At 45.9% G+C, this 20,052-nt stretch overlaps 1 protein-coding gene across 2 annotated transcripts in view; it reads left to right on the top strand.

The window, feature by feature from the left end:
- The first annotated feature begins 5,443 nt into the window (after nt 1–5,443).
- IFNGR1 (interferon gamma receptor 1) overlaps nt 5,444–20,052 on the top strand; it is a 43,860-nt gene continuing 29,251 nt past the window's right edge. Inside the window, exons 1-4 of one of the 2 annotated variants that reach the window (XM_053288882.1) lie at nt 5,444–5,964; nt 16,471–16,585; nt 17,266–17,435; nt 19,593–19,762. In XM_053288882.1, coding sequence (XP_053144857.1) covers nt 5,871–5,964; nt 16,471–16,585; nt 17,266–17,435; nt 19,593–19,762 — 549 coding nt within the window. In that variant the 5' untranslated portion in view covers nt 5,444–5,870. Of the gene's footprint in view, nt 5,965–16,470; nt 16,586–17,262; nt 17,436–19,592; nt 19,763–20,052 lie in introns of both variants that reach the window. The other variant, XM_053288871.1, reaches the window with a different exon arrangement.

Raw genomic sequence — 20,052 nt, 5'->3', positions numbered from 1 at the left:
TCTTTGTGTGGTAGGCTCAAAAGCCACTCTCACATGCATAAGGAAAATGCAGGTGGAGACCTCAGCTGCATTCAGATGTAACAGCTCATGATGGTTTGCCATTACAGCCATGAACAGGCATGAGCCGTAGGCTCACACACTCCCTCCTCCCTGCCCCACCTCCTCTGCTTATGAGGGAAAGAGATTGGAAAGAGATTAGAAACTTCTGATCAAGTTGGGGTAAACATCGTTTGCCATGTAGTATGAACCCAAAGTACTATGGGTTTGTCTGAACTGGCTTTCTGAATCGGGCTATAGTGTGCCATTGCTGGTTCGGATGAGCATCTGCTAGCTCACATTTTGACGGTGGGAATGCAGTGAGAACACAGCTGCCTTGACATCACCGAAGGACATCCCGATGTTCTTAATCACATGAGAGGGGCATTCATTCAAATCACCCCCTCATGAGATGAAAGGATGCCCCATCTCATGTCAAGACGTCCTTTAGTGGTGTCAGGGCAGATGCATTCTCACTGTGTTATTGCCCTCAACACATGAGCCAGTGGGCGATCATCCAAACTGGCTCATTCTGTTGTTCAAGTGCACAGATGTCTATACACTTGCACTTGTTTCTGTGTGAATGATTGCACTGTTATTCATTTAAAAAGTGACACAGGGTTCAGGTCCCTATCCAGACATTACATTGTAACAGTGTACAGATGTCTACACCCATACACATTTTTTGTGTGATTGTCTGCACCTGCATTCATTTTTAAAGTGAACTTGGGTATAGGTCCCTCAAATGCATGGTACCAACAGGAAGTGTACTGCTGTACCGTGGTTCAACATAATTTGTGAATAACTGTATGTATAGAGATCTATACCTGTGTATACTGTACACTATTGTACAACTGTTCAACATAAAGTCTGAATAGGGTTTATGCAGAGGCGTAACTAGGGAAAACGGTGCCCAGGGCAAGTACTGAAATTGCGCCCCCTGCCGCGCCGCCCCCCCCGCCGCGCCCCCAACATACATCTGACTGACACACATGTTTCAGAAAACTTTTATTTTAAAAATTTAAAAAATTACCAAAATTACCAAAAATTTCAAAATGCACTACATACTTAGGTTTTTCCTCACAACAACCCTGTGAAGTTGGCTTGTATCTCAAACATCAGAATTATGATGCAATGAAGATACATACTACATTATACTTAGGTTTTTCCTCACAACAACCCTGTGAAGTTGGCTTGTATCTCAAACATCAGAATTATGATGCAATGATGATTATTATGATTATGATGCCCCTCCCTTACGGCGCCCAGTGCTGGATGAGCAATGCCAATGGGGGGGGGCGCGCACTGGGACCAGGGGAGGGGGACTGCTCTGCAAATAAAAAATAAAAATAAAAATAAACTATTTTTTTCGGCAAATTGGCGGGGGCACTTTTTGGCGCCCCCTGCCAAGTGGTGCCTGGGGCACGTGCCCCCCCTGCCCCCCCTATAGTTACGCCTATGGGTTTATGGCTTGCTGAGAGCCAGGAACAGAATATTCTGATCTTTCCCCCTCATTCACAAAAGAAGGAGAGATGAGAGCATGTGAGCCAAAGGCTCAAGGCTAGGGATGTGAATGAATCGCAATTTGAAGCGTGATTTGCAGCACATCCCTGGCATCTTTAAAATAGAGAACAGGTGCATACCAGGTTGCTGACCACACAAATGGCCACTGCGCATGCGAAGAGACCATGTATGTGTCGACATTATGTGAGGGCAGCTGGGGGAAGTGCCGCCAGCATGCAATGATAACTGGCAAATCATGGTTGACCATTACGTCTGAATGCAGCCATGACAAAGTGAATGCAGAAATCACCTTAAGACCTATTGGTTTCAATGGAACGTGCCTCCAACAAGTAATGTGCATTACAATTTATGAGCTGTATCTGATGTAGAACAGTAATATGGAAATATATCAAGCTTAAAGGAGTTTTACAGTATATCCATAATCATAATGAGTCATCAGAGAAATGTTAAGCCATGGAAAAAATTCAATTTGAAGAATCAAAATCAAAGATGAAAGTCATTATAAAAAGAAGCAAGTGTAACTATATTCCATGATATGGTTTCTGTTTGTTGTATTGCTGCAAGACTTTGAACACTCCATTTACCACTAAAGGATATAACTTAATATTTATGTTTATTGTTAAAACCACTAACACGGTGAAAATGTATTAGGTTAACACTTTCCTGTTGTACTTTCACTCTGAGGTGAGTATTTCCTGTGCTGTGGTGAGTTTAAAAAACCCAAAACTATTTGCTTCAGATTAATGAAATGTTGCCATCTCCTAAATAAGTACAATTAAAAATGAAATGAGGGCATTAGCATTATTTTTCACTGACAAAAATTTAAATATATAAAAATAATAATCATTGCTTCTGCATGCTTTCCCTGACATACAGAGAAAATATTTGTACACAAAAACACCTTTTATGTGCATCTTCAAAAGAGATTTGAGGTGTGCACAAAACCAGTTTTCCAAGTTCAGTTCAAATCCAAACTGGATTCAAACCAGACTGGACCAGCTCGGCACTGCCCCCCCCACCAGTCCTCTGGCTCAGTTCGAATTCGAACCAGCTTGGGCCATTTGCCCCTACTGCGCACTAAAAAGGGTTAAAAAGGGATACTCACAGTGGCTGCGGCAGCCACAGGGAGTCGTGGCAGCTCCCCTGACCCCCGTCAGCCTCCCCACAAGTCTCGAGGGCCAGTCTAGACCTTATTTGGCCCATTTCAGGCTTCTGCACATGTGTAGAGGCCATTTGTTTGACCTCCACGCCTGCACACGGGCCATTTGCATGACTCAGGTCATACAAATAGCCTGTGCGCAAGTGTGGAGGTCAAACAAATGGCCTCTACGTATGCGCGGAGGCCCAAAATGGGCCAAAGAAGGCCAGGCCCGGCACCCAGACTGACCCTTAGGACTCATGGGGAGGTCGGAGGAGCTGCCACCCACCCACACACACACACACACCACAGCCGCCGTGAGTACCCCATTTTATCTCTTTTTACTGTGCAGTAGGAGCTTTGAACCAGGCCCAAGCCAGCCCAGCTGGTTGGGCTCAACCTAGAACCAAACTGGACCCAGTTCAGTTCTAGATCGAGCTTTTGAACCAAATGGTTTGAGTGTGAACCAGCTCAGTTTTGACCTGGTTCGCACGCCCCAAAAGAGATACTGGCTCCTTTACTTGAATAATCCATTTTCTGCAATCCATCTGCTTTGGTTTTGTGGCACCAGGTGGCTTGGGTTGATCTATGGAGGAAGGGACTTGTGAGTAGACAATTTTGCCTTGGGGTTAAATGTTATAGAGCAACCACAGAGATTCTGCAGGATCTGTCCCCTTGATTTAGGTTTTTATTTAATGCTAGTGACCAAACACACAGTCCCAGCTTTTTTGGCTTTAGTCAGAATTCCCTTAGTCATTCTGACAGCTGATTCAACTTTCCCATTGTTCTGAGGATAAGCAGGTAAAGATGTCTGATGATCAAATTCCCACTGTCTGAAATGCTCAGAAGTCTGCCGATACAAATTATGGTCTACTATCTGAGAACAGAGTATTTGCTATTCCATAACAGGCAAAATGGCATGTAGCTTCCGTATTATTGTCTGAGATCTGGTTTCTGGTATCCTCCTGCTTGATCTTTTAATGAGTGCAAACCCTATTTGAAAAACTATGCACACTTAGTTCTTAATAAGCTGAACTCAGTGAGACTTATTTCTATTTAAATATGCATAGGATTGCCTTGCATAGGGTAGGGTTGTGGAGTCTGCATTATGAGCCCTTGAGCATCAATGAGAAGTTATAAGCAAAGGTAGATGTGAAATTTGCATTAGGGTGTTTTTTTGGGATCTTGACTGGATGTGGAATTTTACACCATTATGAAGCATGGCAGGAGGAACCCATAATACTTGTGATGCTGTCATTGCTGCTGCTGCTCCTCTGGCCTGCTGCCCCATTGCTGCTTGTGGAGCCTTGCCACCATTGTAGTTCCTCCTGCCTGCTCCCGGCAGAGCTTTGTGGCCATTGATGCCATTCCTCCCGCCAGCTGCCTTTGCCATGCCTTGCTGCACTTGCTGCCGTCCCTCCTCCCCTCTGCCCTGCTACCGCTTGGGCAGCTTGGCCACCATTGCCAGCGCTCTTCCTGCCCACTGTCCCTCCACTGCTTCCAGAGCCCTCCTGCCACTGTTGCTGCCATTCCTCCAACTACTGTTGCTTGCAGAGCCTTGCCGCCATTGCTGCCACTCCTCCATCCTACTGCCCTGCCGCCATTGCTGCTGCTCCTGCCACCCACCACCCTGCTGCCACTTGTGGAGCTTTGCTGCCTTTGCCACCGCTCCTCCCAGCTATGGTCCTATGGGGGTTTGGGGGGAAAGTTAAACATTTGTTTGAATTTCACATTTGAATGCTGCCCCCATGGTGAGGCACTTCTTTGCTCATAGAAAAGCAGCATATGAGATTTTGGAACCGCTTTCTTCCTGGCATGCTATTTTTCAGTGCACAGGTAGCTTTTCACAGGGGGCTTTTGAAGCCCTTTAACTCGCATCTCCTCTGGAATGGAGGGGGTGCATTCACATATCGGCTAGATTTACTCCGAAGGCCCTGTGAGTTATCAGGGAGCAGTTCACACACAATTCGGGTTTTTCACTGCACGTTAAGAGTGTAGCCCGATTTATATCCAGGGTGGAACAATCCACTATTTGCAGTGGTTTGGGGGGACAACTTTGAGTTCGCAGTAAAGCCTCCCCGTAAATTCATGGAAAAACCTGCTGTGCGTAAAAGTCCCTGGAAGCCTTTTTGGCACATTCAAACATGAGAGAGGCACTCTTACCCCAGGACTTCTGGGCTGAAGTCCACGGCCTCCACACCCCTGAGAGCCCCAAATCCTTTTTAGTCTGTCCTGGGTGGTGTGATCGCTGCAGTGTGCTGTGCCCTGGCAGCCAAGTATGACCTCTGCTTTGGGGGGGGGGGGTGGAATAAAAACGTGTAATGGGAATATGTTAAGTTGTAGCTTGAAATGTTTCTGCTAATGCATATTTGCATAGATATACCTGTTTTATATTCTTACATTCTTGTGAGTTCAGTTGCTGTTTGTGCTCTCAAGAACCATAGTTAAAAATACTGGGATGAGGTGATGATGCTTAACTTGCGGGGGGGGGGGTGGAGGCTAAAGGCCTTTAGGTCCAGGCCTCCTAGGTGCACCTCTGCTTGCAAACACGACCACCTTCTACAAGTTGAACTAGTAGTACAAGAAATGGGTTTCCTGGGAAATTCTGCTATCTAGCTCATCATAAGCATGAATACATATTTGTCACCCGCCTTAAATTACGGAGAAGTCTCCCTGCCCCCCCCCCTTTAAAGTTTGCTTATTTCCCTTTTTTTGTCACTTGGCTTCCTTCCGTTCATGAAGCTCGCGACAGCAACGGTGGGGGTGGCTGGAACAAGGGGAAGAGCCTGGCACTCTCTCAGATTTGCAAAGCCTTAACGCAACTGCGGTGTGTCCGCGGAGAGAAGGCGGCGCTCGTTCGGGGTGCTTTTATTACGAAATCAATACACTACGAAGGAGGGCCATGCCCTCTATTTTCTCGTCGCTCTAAGCAGCTGGAATCTCGAGTTGAAAAATCCCGAGTTCAGAGTGCGCGGCTGCGCCCCTTCCTGGCAGGCATCGGGTAGGGCTCCCTTTGAAGGAGTGGTGTCTCTCTGTGGCCTGCAGGAACTGAAGCGAGGGAGGCTGGAACAGGCTTCTTCTATTCCGAGCGGCCCTCTGCCTATGTTTGGCGCGACTCCCCTCGGGCTGGAGTTCTCCTTCCCGTTTGGGGAGACCTGAGCCGGCGGGGAAAATGAGGCTCGCGCGGCCCTCCGTGGTCGTCCTCCACCTCGCACTCTTGTCTGTGGCCTGCAGCGAGGCTGGCGCGTGGGAAACGCAGAGCGAAGGTAGGGCGAGAGCGTCAGCGTCAGAGCTGGGGTGGGCAGCTGGGAGAGTTCAAGGCACAGGGGAAGAAGGGAGCATTCTTGGGAGGGGTGGGAATGGGACCGCTGTGGGTGGTGGCCGGGCGGCTTGCTGAACACCGTGGGGCGCGCGCGCGTCCTCTAACAAGGCAGAAGACAAAGGAGCCAAGGGGGAGGGAGCAGCTTCTTGCTACCCGGCCCTAGTGCTTTGCGGTCGTGTGTATAGAGAGGTGGCGTTCTTGGCCTTGTTATTCCCATCCCTTCCCCCCACGCGTCATCCTCACCCACCCCCCGCTTTTTTTTTTAGAGCGGAGTAGGCAACGTCATTTCGCAGGAAGGGTAGTGGAGGTGGTGGCAATGATGTGATGTTGCTTTTGAACCTTGTTCCAGATCTAATAGCATCGTCAGTAGCGACTAGAAGATGCATACGACTCCCCACTGGCTTCCTCCTTTTGTTTTTCATGGCATTCTTCCTTTCTCATCCTTAGATAAACTAATTTCCCTTCCTCTGAGCGCAAATGCGCTTGGTCCAACTTCTGCCATTTTTGCTTATTGCTGGTCTAGGCAGTGATCTGCAGTCTGTGATGATCACCCCCGTCCATATTTTCGTTGCCCTGCTTATCTCTTTTATTTTTCATACAGCAGCATAGGCGTTCCCAGGACTTCAGAGGGAGGGCCAAGACTGCAATCCTTCACCCACTTAGCTGGGGAGGAAGTCCCATTGAATTCAATGTGACTGACTCAGTCCTTGTTTCATAGTGACAGTCCTAACAGTGGACTATTTGTGTTTGCATACACCAGGCCTTGTATTCAAAGCCTTGCTCTTGAATACAAGGGGTGGTGAACCAGCATTGGGACAAGATTTAAATTGATTTCCAGGGGATCAGATTAATTTGATAATTAAGCCCCTGCTTACAGAGCACAGCCACCTAACGGTGCAGCGGGGAAGCATCCTGCCTAGAGAGCAGGAGGCTCTTGGTTCAAATCCCCGCTGGTGTATTTCCCAGAATATGGGAAACTCCTATATCGAGCAGCAGCAATATAGGAAGGTGCTGAAAGGCATCATCTCACACTACACAGGAGGAGGCAATGGTAAACCCCTCCTGTATTCTACCAAAGAAAACCACAGGGCCCTGTGGTCACCAGGAGTCAACACCAACTCGAAAAGCTGGGAAATGGAGGGAGTGCACATGCTCCCTGTGTCAGCCTCTTCCTCATTGGTGCCTCACGGGGAAGCCTCACTCGAACATAAGGGGTGGTGAAACAGCATTGGGACAAGATTTAAATTGATTTCTAGGAGATCAGCTTAATTTTGGAACATGTGTCCCAGAGTTGGGAACACAGCCAAATCTTCCTCCTCTCGATCCTGTTCTAGGGTTTAATATGGGTTTAATAAGGCTCACCCTTAGAATCTGATTTGAATTATTTATTTAACACATTTATATACCACCCAAAACTTATGTCTCTGGGCAGTTTTGTTTCAAATATGTTAATTTGATACAAATCAAAACAGCATTAAAATGTTAAGTACTTCTGAACACATGTGAAATTAATTTCCCTTCCCCAAAACTTCGGCAGCCCAGTTCCCATTAGAAGGGACTACTTCTACATCACAGGATTTAATGTCCAGTCCTGAAGTCAATTTAAAGCAAACATATTTCATCTTGCTTTTTGATTCCTAATACTTTATGGGCTGGGGAAACATTGCCATTTTATTCTTCCTCCTTTATTATATCATGGGAAAAGTTTCTTGGACAGCAGTCTTAAATACACTTATGAAGAAACAATCCCATTTAAGTGGATTTCCCACTTCCACTCTGTTTTTAATACAAGTCCCCCTGATACAAATGCACTCTAACTCTCCCTTGAGTTAGATCATTTGGACAACTGGCCACCAATCTGAGAAGCTGAAATTGCTGATATTTTATTATCACTATCAAAGGGAAAGGTGCCAGGAGAACATGGTATTTGTGGGTAGGCCTTCAAGGAGAATTTGAATTAGTGGGTCCAATTATTTTGTAATATATTTGATCACATAAATTGCACTGGTAATATACCATCAGGATGGAACCAAAGCATAATTATTCCCATACATAAAAGGGGAGACAAAGCCCTACTTTCCAATTATAGGCTGATAAGATTAATTGAGATAATAGCAAAAATCTATATATTTAATTCTCCTGGGTGTGCCTTGGAATGTGCGTCCCAGCGCCAAGCTGATTGGCTGGAAGGCAGAGGCACCTGATTGGCTGAGGCGCACCCAGGAGGATTAGTTACCGTGGGGGCTGCAGGCTCACCCACGGAGGCCAGAGGTGGTGGCGGGCCCGGCCATGGAGACAGGCAAGCGGCGGCGGCGGGCCGGCCCAGCCGCGGAGGCAAGGCTCAGGAGGGGTGAAAGAAAGTGCGGGGGCAGAAGTGGCGGTGTGGAGGAGAGGCGGCTGGGCCTGCCACAGCCAGCCATGGTCAGGAAGTGGAGACTGGGGCAGAAGGTGTGAGTGTGTGGGGGGGAGGTAACTGACAGCCCCAAAGAGCGCACAGATGCTCTGTGCAGGGTCGGCTAGTATGTCACTAAAGGCTCAAGTGGTCTCTGAGGCTTGCAGTGCCTTTTATCAGCTTTGGCTGTTACGCCAACTGCGACCTTACCTGGATAGAGATTGCTTGGCCACAGCTATTCATGCTTTGGTAAGCTTTTGCTTAGTTTACTGCAGTGCATTGTGCGTGGGGCTGCCTTTGAAAATGGTCCGGAAACTGCAGCTGGTACAAAATAGGGCTGCAAGATTATTAACAGGGACTGGATGTTTTGATCATATCACGCCGGTGCTTCATCAGCTGCACTGGCTCCCAGTCCGTTTCCAGGCCAAATTCAAAGTGCTGGTTTTAACCTTTAAAGCCCTAAATGGTTTGGGATTGGGTTACTGGGTTAGAGAGTGTCTTGCCCCATATGTTCCTTGAACCTTAAGATCTTCTTCAGAGGCGAGATGGTTGGATACCAGGGAGAGGGCATTTTCGGTGGTTGCACCCTGTTTTTGGAATGGTCTCCCCAGCGAGTTTCACCTGGCATTGTCACTTTGTTCTTTTAGATGCCAGATAAAGACCTTTTTGTTCACCCAGGCCTTTTAAATTCTGATTTTCAGATCTGATCTGATTTTAAACTAATTTTAAAATGAGTTTTTAAGCTGTTTTGTATTGAATTTCATATATTCTTCTTTTTTATCTGTCATGATTTAATGTGTTGTGTGTTTTTATTGTATGATTTAATCCTCTGTTGTGAGCCGCCCAGAGAACAATTTTGTCATGGGGCGGCTAACAATTAAGTTTTAATAGTAATTATTATTTAATAATAATAATAATAATAATAATAATAATAATAATAGTTGTTTTTGTTCCCCTGAAGCTTGTATAGGGGAATTCTTACTGGATTCCCCTTTGTAAGCACTCAAACGAGGCTGAACCGGTTTGACCAGCTTTGAGGCACAAACCAAACCGGCATGCAGACTGGGTGGCTTAGTTCAGGTTTGGTTCGAACTTGGACCAAACCACCCTGAGCAGTTCCGTGCACACCCCTAGCAATGACATGTTGCTTCAGACTGACCTATCATTCCTCAGATCAGTAAAGACATCCCCTTGGTATCTATCTTCTTCTGTATACTTATTTCACTAAGACGGGCCATGCGTGGATGAAGGGGGGTGCGTCCCTGCACTCGGCGGATTGGCTGGGTGACGGAGGTGACAGATTGATTGGGTGATGGAGGCTCGCGTGCGCCATTGAACGGCCGCCACACTCCGATGGGCACTCCGACTTTGAGTGGCAGAGGAGGCGGGCAGGCAAAAATGGCAGGGAGGAAGGGAGCCCCGCGGGGAGAGAAAGCACTGCCTGGGGGCAGGGAGGGAAAGCTGCCAGTGGCAGGAGGAAGACGGGGACTTCCAAAACGACAGGAAACGGACTGGGGCAGAAGGGAGGGGCGAAGCAGCGGGGAGCAGACTGGGGAAGGAGAACGGAACAACGGGAACGGACTGGGGCGGAAGGGGGGAAGCGGCAGAGAGGAAAGCGGCAAAGAGTTCAGTGGCAAGCAGCCTGGTGGGAAGCTGGGGGTGGGGGGCGGGGGCAGAGTGGAGGCTGGGACTGGAGCCCAAAGAGTAAGTGTACAAGTGCACAGATGCTCTGTGCAGGTTCAACTAGTTAATATTTTAAAATACTATTCTGCCCCAAAGGATTATATTTTTAAAATTGATAACTTTTGCTTGAGAAACAGAGCTTACTCTTGCAAGGTTCCAATTAATGCCCTCTTCTGTTCTTGAAGATAGATTAACTAAGACACCTTATCACCTATGTTTCTGCCATTGTGGCTTGAAAGATGTAGAGGATCTTCCTCACTACCTGTTTAAGTGCCCTTTGACAGAAGATATTAGAAAGAAAGACAAATCTTGTTGATCTGGGGGGAAATTGTGTCAGTTCGCCAATCTGTAGAAGATAATTTTCTTTTTCACATAGATCTTGAAATACTAAGAAAAGTTGCAATTTTTTAAAGTAACTAGTAAAGGCCCCCCCAAAGTTTTAAGGTAAAAGAACCAGAGCCTACTGATGCCGACATTGTTGACCTTGCTGTTTGATCCTGTTTGAATGACTGTAGAATAATTGCATTTTCCATTTACTGCAAAGGAAATTATGCTGAGATGTAAACATCAGAGGAAGAGTTTAATTAATTGTGGATAAATGTATCTGAAACACATTTTTCCTGCCACTTGGGATATTCCCCTGCAATGCACAGCTGCAGGAAAGCGTTCCATCTGTTTATTTATTTAGCTAGAATATTTTTACACCGCCCAAAACTCTTCACAAAACAAACAAAGAGAAAAAGTTTTTGAGAGTGAATTCCCAGTTCATGTAGAACAGTGGTGAGAGCCAACGGTCTGTCTATTGCCCTGGGTGGTCTGGGTTTGGCTTTTACCCTGACTCTGAGACCATATTTCAGTTTGTTTGTTTGTTTTTATTTTTTCATCCTAAGGAGGACAACATTTGGAGATGGCAGAAACTCTGCTTTTAAGGCCAAATCTTGGTTTCTTAGGAGCCCCCAACTTGTCCTTGGGGTCTCTCTCCACAAGAGTAGGACAAGTTACACAGGGGAAGGCTTTTGGGGTCTTGGTTTTCACATGCTTCAGCAAACCTCCAGAACAGACTGATGTCTAAGACTTCCGCTGCTGGTGTGGGAGTTGCAGATGTCCAAAACAAGATCAAATCTAGACATTCCTTCACTGGCTGTAAGGTGGCAAACCTCCAGAATGCTCTCGGGTCTAGCAATAGCTCTCATACGTTTGAAAGGATTGGATCATCTTCAGTCCCAGCCCTCATCTGCTTCCCAAACCCAGGTGGTCCAGCATCATGGTTAGCCAACCAACCCATCTCTCCTTCACATGATGCTTCCTCCAAGACAGCAGGATCAGTCCCATGAACTTCAATGGCTTCTTCCCATGCTTGGGGAGCCTGCTCTTTCAAATCCAGCCAGCTGCTTTTCCCCGGGGAAAGGCAAGTCTTGGGCCATGTTATCTCCCCCAGCTGCTCTGATTCAGTGTTGGTTTGGGGCTGACTCTTCTCATTTCACTTCCTTGCAAGTCTGGGTCATGGCTTCAGGAATCCCAAGCCTAGCACTTGCCTCTTCTGCAGGGCTAGAATGTTACGCTTCAGTAAGCCTCTTTTACAGCCATAGAGTAGCTTGGGCTAATATGCTCTGCCCTCCAAGCTGATAGGATCTGGGCCTCGCCAACTGTCCACTACTGACTGGCAGTTTTGCTGTCTCACAAGCAAAAGTGTACAAGCATGCCAGGACAAAGAGGGGAAGGAGAGTCCCCATGAGCTGATTCAGTCTGCTGTTTACTGGCCAGGGCCTCTATCTTAAGGACAGGCCTCTTTTCTGGGCAGCTTCCTAGGAACATAGGAAGCTGCCATATACTGAGTCAGACCATTGGTCCACCTAGCTCAGTACTTTCTACACAGACTGGCAGCAGCTTCCCCAAGGTTGTTATTATTTTACATTTATATCCCGCTCTTCCTCCAAGGAGCCCAGAGAGGTGTACTACATACTTGAGTTTCTCTTTCACAACAACCCTGTGAAGTAGGGTTGAGAGAGAAGTGACTGGCCCAGAGTCACCCAGCTAGTATCATGGCTGAATGGGGATTTGAACTCGGGTATCCCCGGTCCTAGTCCAGCACTCTAACCACTAAACCACGCTGGCTCTCAGCCCTATCTTGGAGATACTAGGAAGGGAACTTGGAACCTTCTGCAAGCAAGCATGCAGGTGCTCTTCCCAGAGCGGTCCCATTCCCTGAGGGGAATATCTTTCAGTGCAGGGCAGACCCTGCTTAGCAAAGGGGACAATTCATGCTTGCTACCCCAATCTTTTGCATTTAAAGCAACTTTTTGGCTTGGGAGCAGCTCTTCTTTTGGAGCAGAGATAAACACAAAGTCCCTGGTCCAAGGATCTCCTTTCTCCTTCCAATTTCTGATCCCTCCCTCTAATTGTAACGGGTCTCTGGCTGCTTCTCCACTGGCTTGCCTAGAGAGGACAAACATCAGCAAGCAGAGGGTTACTCTCTGAGCCTCCTGGGCATCTGTGTAAACCTTGTCCAGAAGCTTCGGTAAGTCCTCCAGGGTTCACCAGATGAGTGAGGATGATTGTCTCTTCTGCAATTCCCTGCTCCCATCCCCACTGCAGGAGCTTTTCATTCAGTTGTCTTCTCCATTCATCGTCTCCCAGTTCCAGAGCTGCCCATTTCCTGCTGACCTGTCCCCTTGTTCTCTTCTAGGCAGATTTGCATGGTTTTTTCCTCCAAAAATCTTGAAACTAAAACTTCATTCCACCTTGTAAACATTTTGCCCTTGTTCCTCTTAAAACAAGTACCAGGCCTGTTTCTGTGCAAACAAAGCTGACAGTGCCTGAGCAAAATCTCTGGATGTTAAAAATAGATCTGTGCTTTCCTCACATACTAATGCCTCTACATCATATTGCACCGCTTGCCAACATGTGACAAGCGGACTGGAGATTTTATGCATAAAAGACAGTTTCATGACACCCCTGTTGACAGATCTGTACAGCCCCCAAACAACAGTACCTCCATCTTGTACAGAGGGAAGAGCTGGCATGTGTCCCAAATGGAAGACAGGCTGGAGCAGAACTGCTAATCAGCTGAGTGAGCTAAAACCTAGTTCCACTTCCCACACTGCAGTGCTTGGCAAGTAATGGCTAGGCATTTGTTAGCAGGGTTGTGGGTAGGGGTTTTTCAACTTGATTTCCCCACTGTTTTTTGCAAGGACAATGGGTCTTTACCACCCCTCTCCTGCTCTGCTTATCCCTCTAATTATTGTTCTTAGCAATAGGTCAGAAGTAGGATATAGATAGGAAACGGCTAATTCAAACTGTGAACAAATGAAGGAACAAGCCATAGTTGAGATGTGCATGAAACCGATTTTGCATTTTGTTTTGAGCTCAAAACGAAACGCAAATGGCCTAAACATTTCATCGGCAAAAGTGGTCAAGCCAGCTGTTTCAACAAAACAACTCGAAACGTTTTGAGTGTTTCAGCCATAGGGAACAATGGGGAAACTCTAAACACCTCATTGTTCCCCATGGGTAGCTCCTAAGGACACCCAAAGTGGGTTGTGCGGAAGGGCATGATGGGTGCTACCAGTGTTCCCTCTAATTGTTTTCATCAGTGAGCAGAATGAGTTTTGTTCTGGGCAGCAGTATCAAGGCAGTGTGCACACATTTGCATTATTATGCGCCAGCGTGGTGTAGTGGTTAGAGTGCTGGACTAGGACCTGGGAAACCCGAGTTCAAATCCCCATTCAGCCATGATACTTGCTGGGTTACTCTGGGCCAGTCACTTCTCTCTTGGCCTAACCTACTTCACAGGGTTGTTGTGAGAGAAACTGAAGTATGTAGTACATCACTCTGGGCTCGTTGGAGGAAGAGCAGGATATAAAATGTTGTTAATAATAGTAATAATTAATAATATAGATACAACACACACACCATGAACATGGAAGGAAAGTGTACTTTACAGTTCTATCTGTCTTCTCTTTTAATAGCAATTGTATTTGCCGTTGGTGGTTAAAAGTGGCCTATAAAATAATAAAAAGACTTGTCTAGGTTTTGTTTGTTTAAATTTGAGTACATCCTTGTTTCCTTGCTCTTAGCTGTAAAATGTTGATTGCCTGGGTGTTACTTGCCACTACAATTGGATAGTTAGTCATAGTAGGCTTCCCATTTCCTTCCAAATATCCTGGAGATTGGCGCTAACACATGCCTTAGATTAACCAAACCAGCTGTTTGCCAAAGTCTGAGTATTAAATAAGGGTCTTAACTGTAGATTTATTAATTTGTACATTTTTAACTCATTCCGTGGAACTGATTCGAACTTTGTTTGTTTGTTTGTTTTCTATACCGCCCTTCCAAAAAATGGCTCAGGGTGGTTTACACAGAGAAATAATAAATAAATAAGATGGATCCCTGTCCCCAAAGGGCTCACAATCTAAAAAGAATCATAGGATAGACACCAGCAACAGTCCCTGGAGGTACTGTGCTGGGGGTGGATAGGGCCAGTTATTCTTCCCCTGCTAAATAAAGAGAATCACCACGTTTAAAAGGTGCCTCTTTGCCAAGTTACTTTCAAGGCAGGTAATAATATCAGAAATTTAAAGATAAACATAGGAATATAGGAAGCTGCCATATATTGAGTCAGACCCTTGGTCCATCTAACTCAGTATTGTCTACACAGACTAGCAGCAGCTTCTCCAAGGTTGCAGACAGGAATCTCAGCCCTATCTTGGAGATACCATAGAGAGAACTTAGAACTTTCTGTGTGCAAGCATGTAGGACTGAGTAGACGGCTTGGGTCTACAGGGCCTGGCTGAGGCCCACAGCCTCCCCACATTTTCATAATTAAACCCTTTCATACTCTCTAAAGGTATCCAGCACTCTCATCCCCACAAGTGTGCTTCACAGGGCAGAAGAATGTCATATGTGGAGTTACCCCAATTTTCTAGGATTTAAAAACAAGCAAGCATTTTAAAATGAGTTTCCTGTGATGAAGCAAGTATATAAAAATAGACTTTTGGTGGGGAAGGGCGAAATGATTAATGTTGATTTTAGCACAATTTGGTACAGTGACATGATATTCAGCAAAGTCAGTATCGTCAAGGTAAATGCCCAGAAATTTCAATTTCCCCCCTTAAATTCTTAATCTTGTCCATAAATTGAAATTAAACTTGTTGCAGATTAAAGCCTTTGTCTCAGAGCAGCTCACGTGAGGGGAAGAAATGCTGAATCATCCCTAGCAAGCTGCCTGGCTGGGCTTCTCATATTTCTGGTAGAATTAAGAGGGGCCATCACCACCCTTCCTATCGACAGAGCTTGAACCTCCCTGGACTTGGAGTGGAATCCCAGGGGAAACTCTCTTTATTTTGCTATTGGATAAGTACAAAAACCTTCCTCGTGTGGGCCTACACATGATAAGCCCACTCTCCCTGCAGACCCAGAGAAAGCTCTTCTCACCAATCATGAGAAGAGCTTCAGTAGGTTACAAAAATAGGTTGTCTAGTGCTTCAGTTTCAGTTTGCATTTAGGCACGCCTAAAAGTTTACAGAGTCTTTTGCAACACCTGAGGTGGGTTAAGCATAGGCTAGTGTGTCTTATTTTTAATTACATTGCAGGTAAACAATAATAGAACAATATCAGGAATATGCAAAGCACACACACAAAGAAATATAAATTTCTAACGCAAAATCTGACTAACAAACTGTTCCTTATGCTGAATCCCCTTTTCCTTGAAAACTCACCCAACACTTGATGAGAATAAAGCTACCTGCAATCCTGTCTTTCACGGATTTGCTGCAGTTATTCCAAGAGAGAAACCTCCATGTTGGCTTTGACCACGAGGAAGCAAAAACTCCATGACCTCACTAAGCCTTTCCACACCTGCTTCTTCAGCACAGACCACCCTTCTTGTTCCCAGAATTCCCCGCAACCACTCTCTAGGTCCCACCCACCTGGTGTACTGATTGGCTGCCCTGGAGTTCACTAGCTTGTCAGTTGAGACAAGGGTTCACTCCCTGATAACTCTTTAGAGGGAGGTGAGGTTGATCACTACAAAATTAATGTAAGGCATTGATGGAAATATTTATTTTGGGTTTATTTTTATCCTGCCTATTAGTTTGAAGGAGCTTTGAAAGCAGATACATGTTATCAGATAGATTTCATCAGAGTATGCAAAACAATCTTATTTTTCTTTTCTTCTTAAAAGTTAATCTTAAATTTGCAACGGGGAGTGGTGTGAATTTACAAGGCTCTGATACATGTCTGATATCCATTAGTGTTGTAGTGGTGCACCCCTTCTGCTTACATTCCGTGGCATATATGTGATAGCCCTGTTTTGTGGCTATTGTCAAATTTTATTATTCTGCTGCATCAAAGGCTTAATTCTCTTTGCTGTTTCAGTGCCTCCACCAACAAATGTTGCCATAGATTCATATAATTTCAATGTCTCCGTACGCTGGGATTACTACAATGTGTCTCCAAAGCCTCTTTTTACAGTGGAAATCATATGCTATGGGTAAGATAGTTTTCATTTTAAACTACAACTGTTATATTACTTTACATGTAATGCATTTCCTGAATTCTTGGTTGATTAAACACTGAGCCACTTCACACGAGCAAAGTGAAGCGCCTCTAGGTGGTGAGTGGAGAGAGCGGGCTTAGCCCGCTCTTCCCACACATGAGCAGAGAGCCATCCAGGTAATCGTCCACACGATTACCGGCTCCATCATGGAGCTTTTAGGGGCGGTGGGGATCGGGGGCTGCCTGGCCCCCGGAAGTCCCAGGATGTCCCGCACAAGTGCGTGGGGCATCCTGAGCAGACCCCCAAGGGCGGGAGGCTTGTTGTAGTCTCCCAGTTAGGGGTCTACTTGTGTGTCGCTGCGGCACGGAGCCGCACCACTGCGGCAGACAATCAACTAAATGGGCTTAGCGGAGCACTCACTCTGCTAACCTCGTTTAAGGGGAGGGGTGTTTTGTATGGTTTGCTGTCGGGAGCAGCGCGGCTCCTGTGGCAGCACACAGCCAGGAGGAATCGGGCTAGGCTCCCTTCGCTTGGTTCCTCCTGATCGTGAGAATAGCCTCATTAAGTGTTACCCTGTATTGAATCAGTAGGTTGAGAAACTTCTGTCATATTCTGTAATGTTAAATATGAACGTTGAACAATTTTTCTTTTGTGTGTGTGTTTTTTTTAAGCAGTCAGAGCAATTACATTGAAGTTGATACCTGTGTAAACATATCACAACAGTACTGTGATCTCACCCACAAGATTAGTAAGACATGTGAATCTTTCTGGACAAGAGTTAAAGCTCTTGTTGGATTCCGTGAATCTGAATATACATCTAAATTGTATGATATCACCAGGCAAGGTAAGTTATCCTTGAAACATGACATTGTACATCTTGACTATTAGGCATTATTTGGGAATACCATATTAGAATTTGTGCCATCCTGACAATTTATGTTGTGTGGTGCAATGTTCTGGCAACTGCTTAAAAATGTTATATTTGGATTTTTTAAATATATAAAAATTTGCAAGAATATTACTGACAAACATGAGACTCACTTCTCTCCTAGGTTTTGAAGGTGGTTTCATAGTTTCTGCTCTTATACTTGGTCTGTTCTGTGTTCTATAGCCCTCCTATAGAAGCAATAGGAGGCAACTATTGTTATCCTATAGTTGAGAATGACAACTATTATCCTCAAAACAGCCATATGTGGTAGATCAGATTAGAATAGCATGTTCTAGGCAACCCAATATATTTCCTACCCATAGGAATGCCTAGAACAAGGATTAGGATAACAAAATATGTTAAACCAACAGTATATTCCAAAATTATTTTATTCTTGAGATATTGTTCTTATTCCGTTGGGAGAGGTGTCTGCCTGGTACCTGGCTTTTGGTTCCCTGAGAGTGCTTAAAAATGGTACCAGCCAGGCTAAAAGCAGTATGCAAAGGAAAGGAGCTATGTTCTGGGTCTTATCTGCCAACTGTGTTCCTGCTATCTAGTGATGAGAGGCTGCCCTGAGCTCACTTAAAGTCGTCTTCATTTCCATTGAGAGGGACCTTTTGTAGGAAATAGCACTTTACATGTGCTTAGGCCTGACTTGTGCTCTACTCAGTAAAAGACTGAGGCGGGTCTCATGATCAAAGAGACCTGCCTGGGGAGGGTGAGCAGAGAGAGCGGGCTTAGCCCACTCTCCCCACACATGAGCAGACAGTCTGATCTGGGCGGCCAAAGCAGCCGCCCACACAGCTGCCGGATCCATTACGGAGCTGGTGGGTGCTGGGGGGAGCGGGGGCCGATCAGCCCTCGGAAGCTCCAGCATGCCCTATGCAAGCACGCAGGGCATGCTGGAGAGACCCCCAAGCCAGAAGGCAGCTTTTCACCTCCCCTCCTGGGGGTCTCCTCGTGAGTTGCTGCGGCAACTCACGATTGCTTAAACCGTGTTTGCGGAGCGCTCACTCTGCAAACCCAGTTTAAGCACCGGGCTACTTAAGCTGGTGACCCACTTAAGAACCACTGGGCTCACAGCTGAGCCCGGTGGTTCTCACAGTTGTAGAAAATTGAGCCAGCGGAGGCTAGCCCGATTTTCTACAATCATGTGAATAGCCTCACTGTCTCCTCCCCTCCCCAGTGCACCTAAACTGCAGAACGGGAGAATCTTGAGCAACACACCATACTTTCCAGCCAGCTTGACAGAGTGTAGTGCTTGCTTTCTTAGGACTGAAGGGGTGGAATACTGAAAGAAAACTTGAGAAGTGTGTGGGCGACAAACCAGTCTATAATCTGCTAGCTGATCTCCTTCCTCTTCAGAGGCTGCCGGGTGTACGTCTCCTCCTTGTGGCCTGTGGCCAGTTAGATGATTGTTTCTTCTCAGCCTTTCCTGGTCTAATCTCTTTGATGTATGCTTTCCCAAGAGCAGCAGTTCAGCTCCAGTTGCCTTTCACTCATCACTACAGCTCTGTGCATGTCTCTACCAGAGAAAGAAAGGTCCATTCCTTAAAGTGTGTGTGGGGGGAGCTCTTCCTCCTTGCACTTATTCAGATGTCATTTCCAGTTGCTTTGCATTGCTTGTAGGGGGCAGGGAGGCCATGTCAGGCTGAGGCATCAGATTGAAAAGCCTTGTCAGCAGGGGATATCTGCCTTGGTTGGGTTCTGAGTGTGCTCAGAGTAGTGCATTGGGTAAAGGTGTCAGGTGGAGACAGTGCAGAGGCACTAGAGTGGGACTGGAGGCTTTTCACCACAGTATGATTCTTGTGTAGATCTTATTCTTCAAGATCACTTTTCTTGGTTGGACTTTGGGTTCTTGCTGTCTCATATTGTTCTATACAAGTAGGCTCTTGGCTGCATTTGTGCTCACAAATTGGTCAAACAAAAGATGTACCTATTCTGCTCTAATTCCTCTCTTGATACTTTTTAATGTCTATTTTATTGAAAGTTGGATAGAGTTAACTTTCTTACCTGATACTGGTATTTGTACTGTGTGCCTTAATACTAATAAAAAGTGTTCAACTGTTTCAGGCCAAATAGGACCACCAAAGCTTAACCTCTCTCTTGTGGGTGATGAAATCCATGTTTCCATTGAGCATCCTCTCACTCCATATCATAAGAAGTTTCCAGTTAGTGTGAGAGAGAACATCACTGATTGGAGCTACAGAGTGTTTCTTTGGAAAACTGAAAGTCCAGAAGAGGTAGGTTTAAGACTAAAATGTGTGTTCCTAAAGGAAATGCGAGTTTTGATGCAAAACACAGAAAATGACTTTCCCTAGTTTTAGGGAAAATCCCCCTTTTGTCAATAAAATTAGGAATTTCTTGATGATTAGACTTCTGAAAGTGTTACAAAGAGCTACTGATCTTTCTGTTGACATCTATTAAAAAATTGTAATTCTAGCCGCTCGCTGCCTGAATGGCGGCGCGGCTCATTTGCCCCAGCCCCCTTCACAAGGAGCACGAAGCTGGGGCTGGAGCCCATTGGCTCCTT

The sequence above is a fragment of the Hemicordylus capensis genome, chromosome 1 (genome assembly GCF_027244095.1).
Source record: "Hemicordylus capensis ecotype Gifberg chromosome 1, rHemCap1.1.pri, whole genome shotgun sequence".
Lineage (NCBI taxonomy): Eukaryota > Metazoa > Chordata > Lepidosauria > Squamata > Cordylidae > Hemicordylus > Hemicordylus capensis.
The sequence above is the reverse complement of the archived record's forward strand: the minus strand, read 5'-3'. Positions and strand labels throughout refer to the sequence as shown.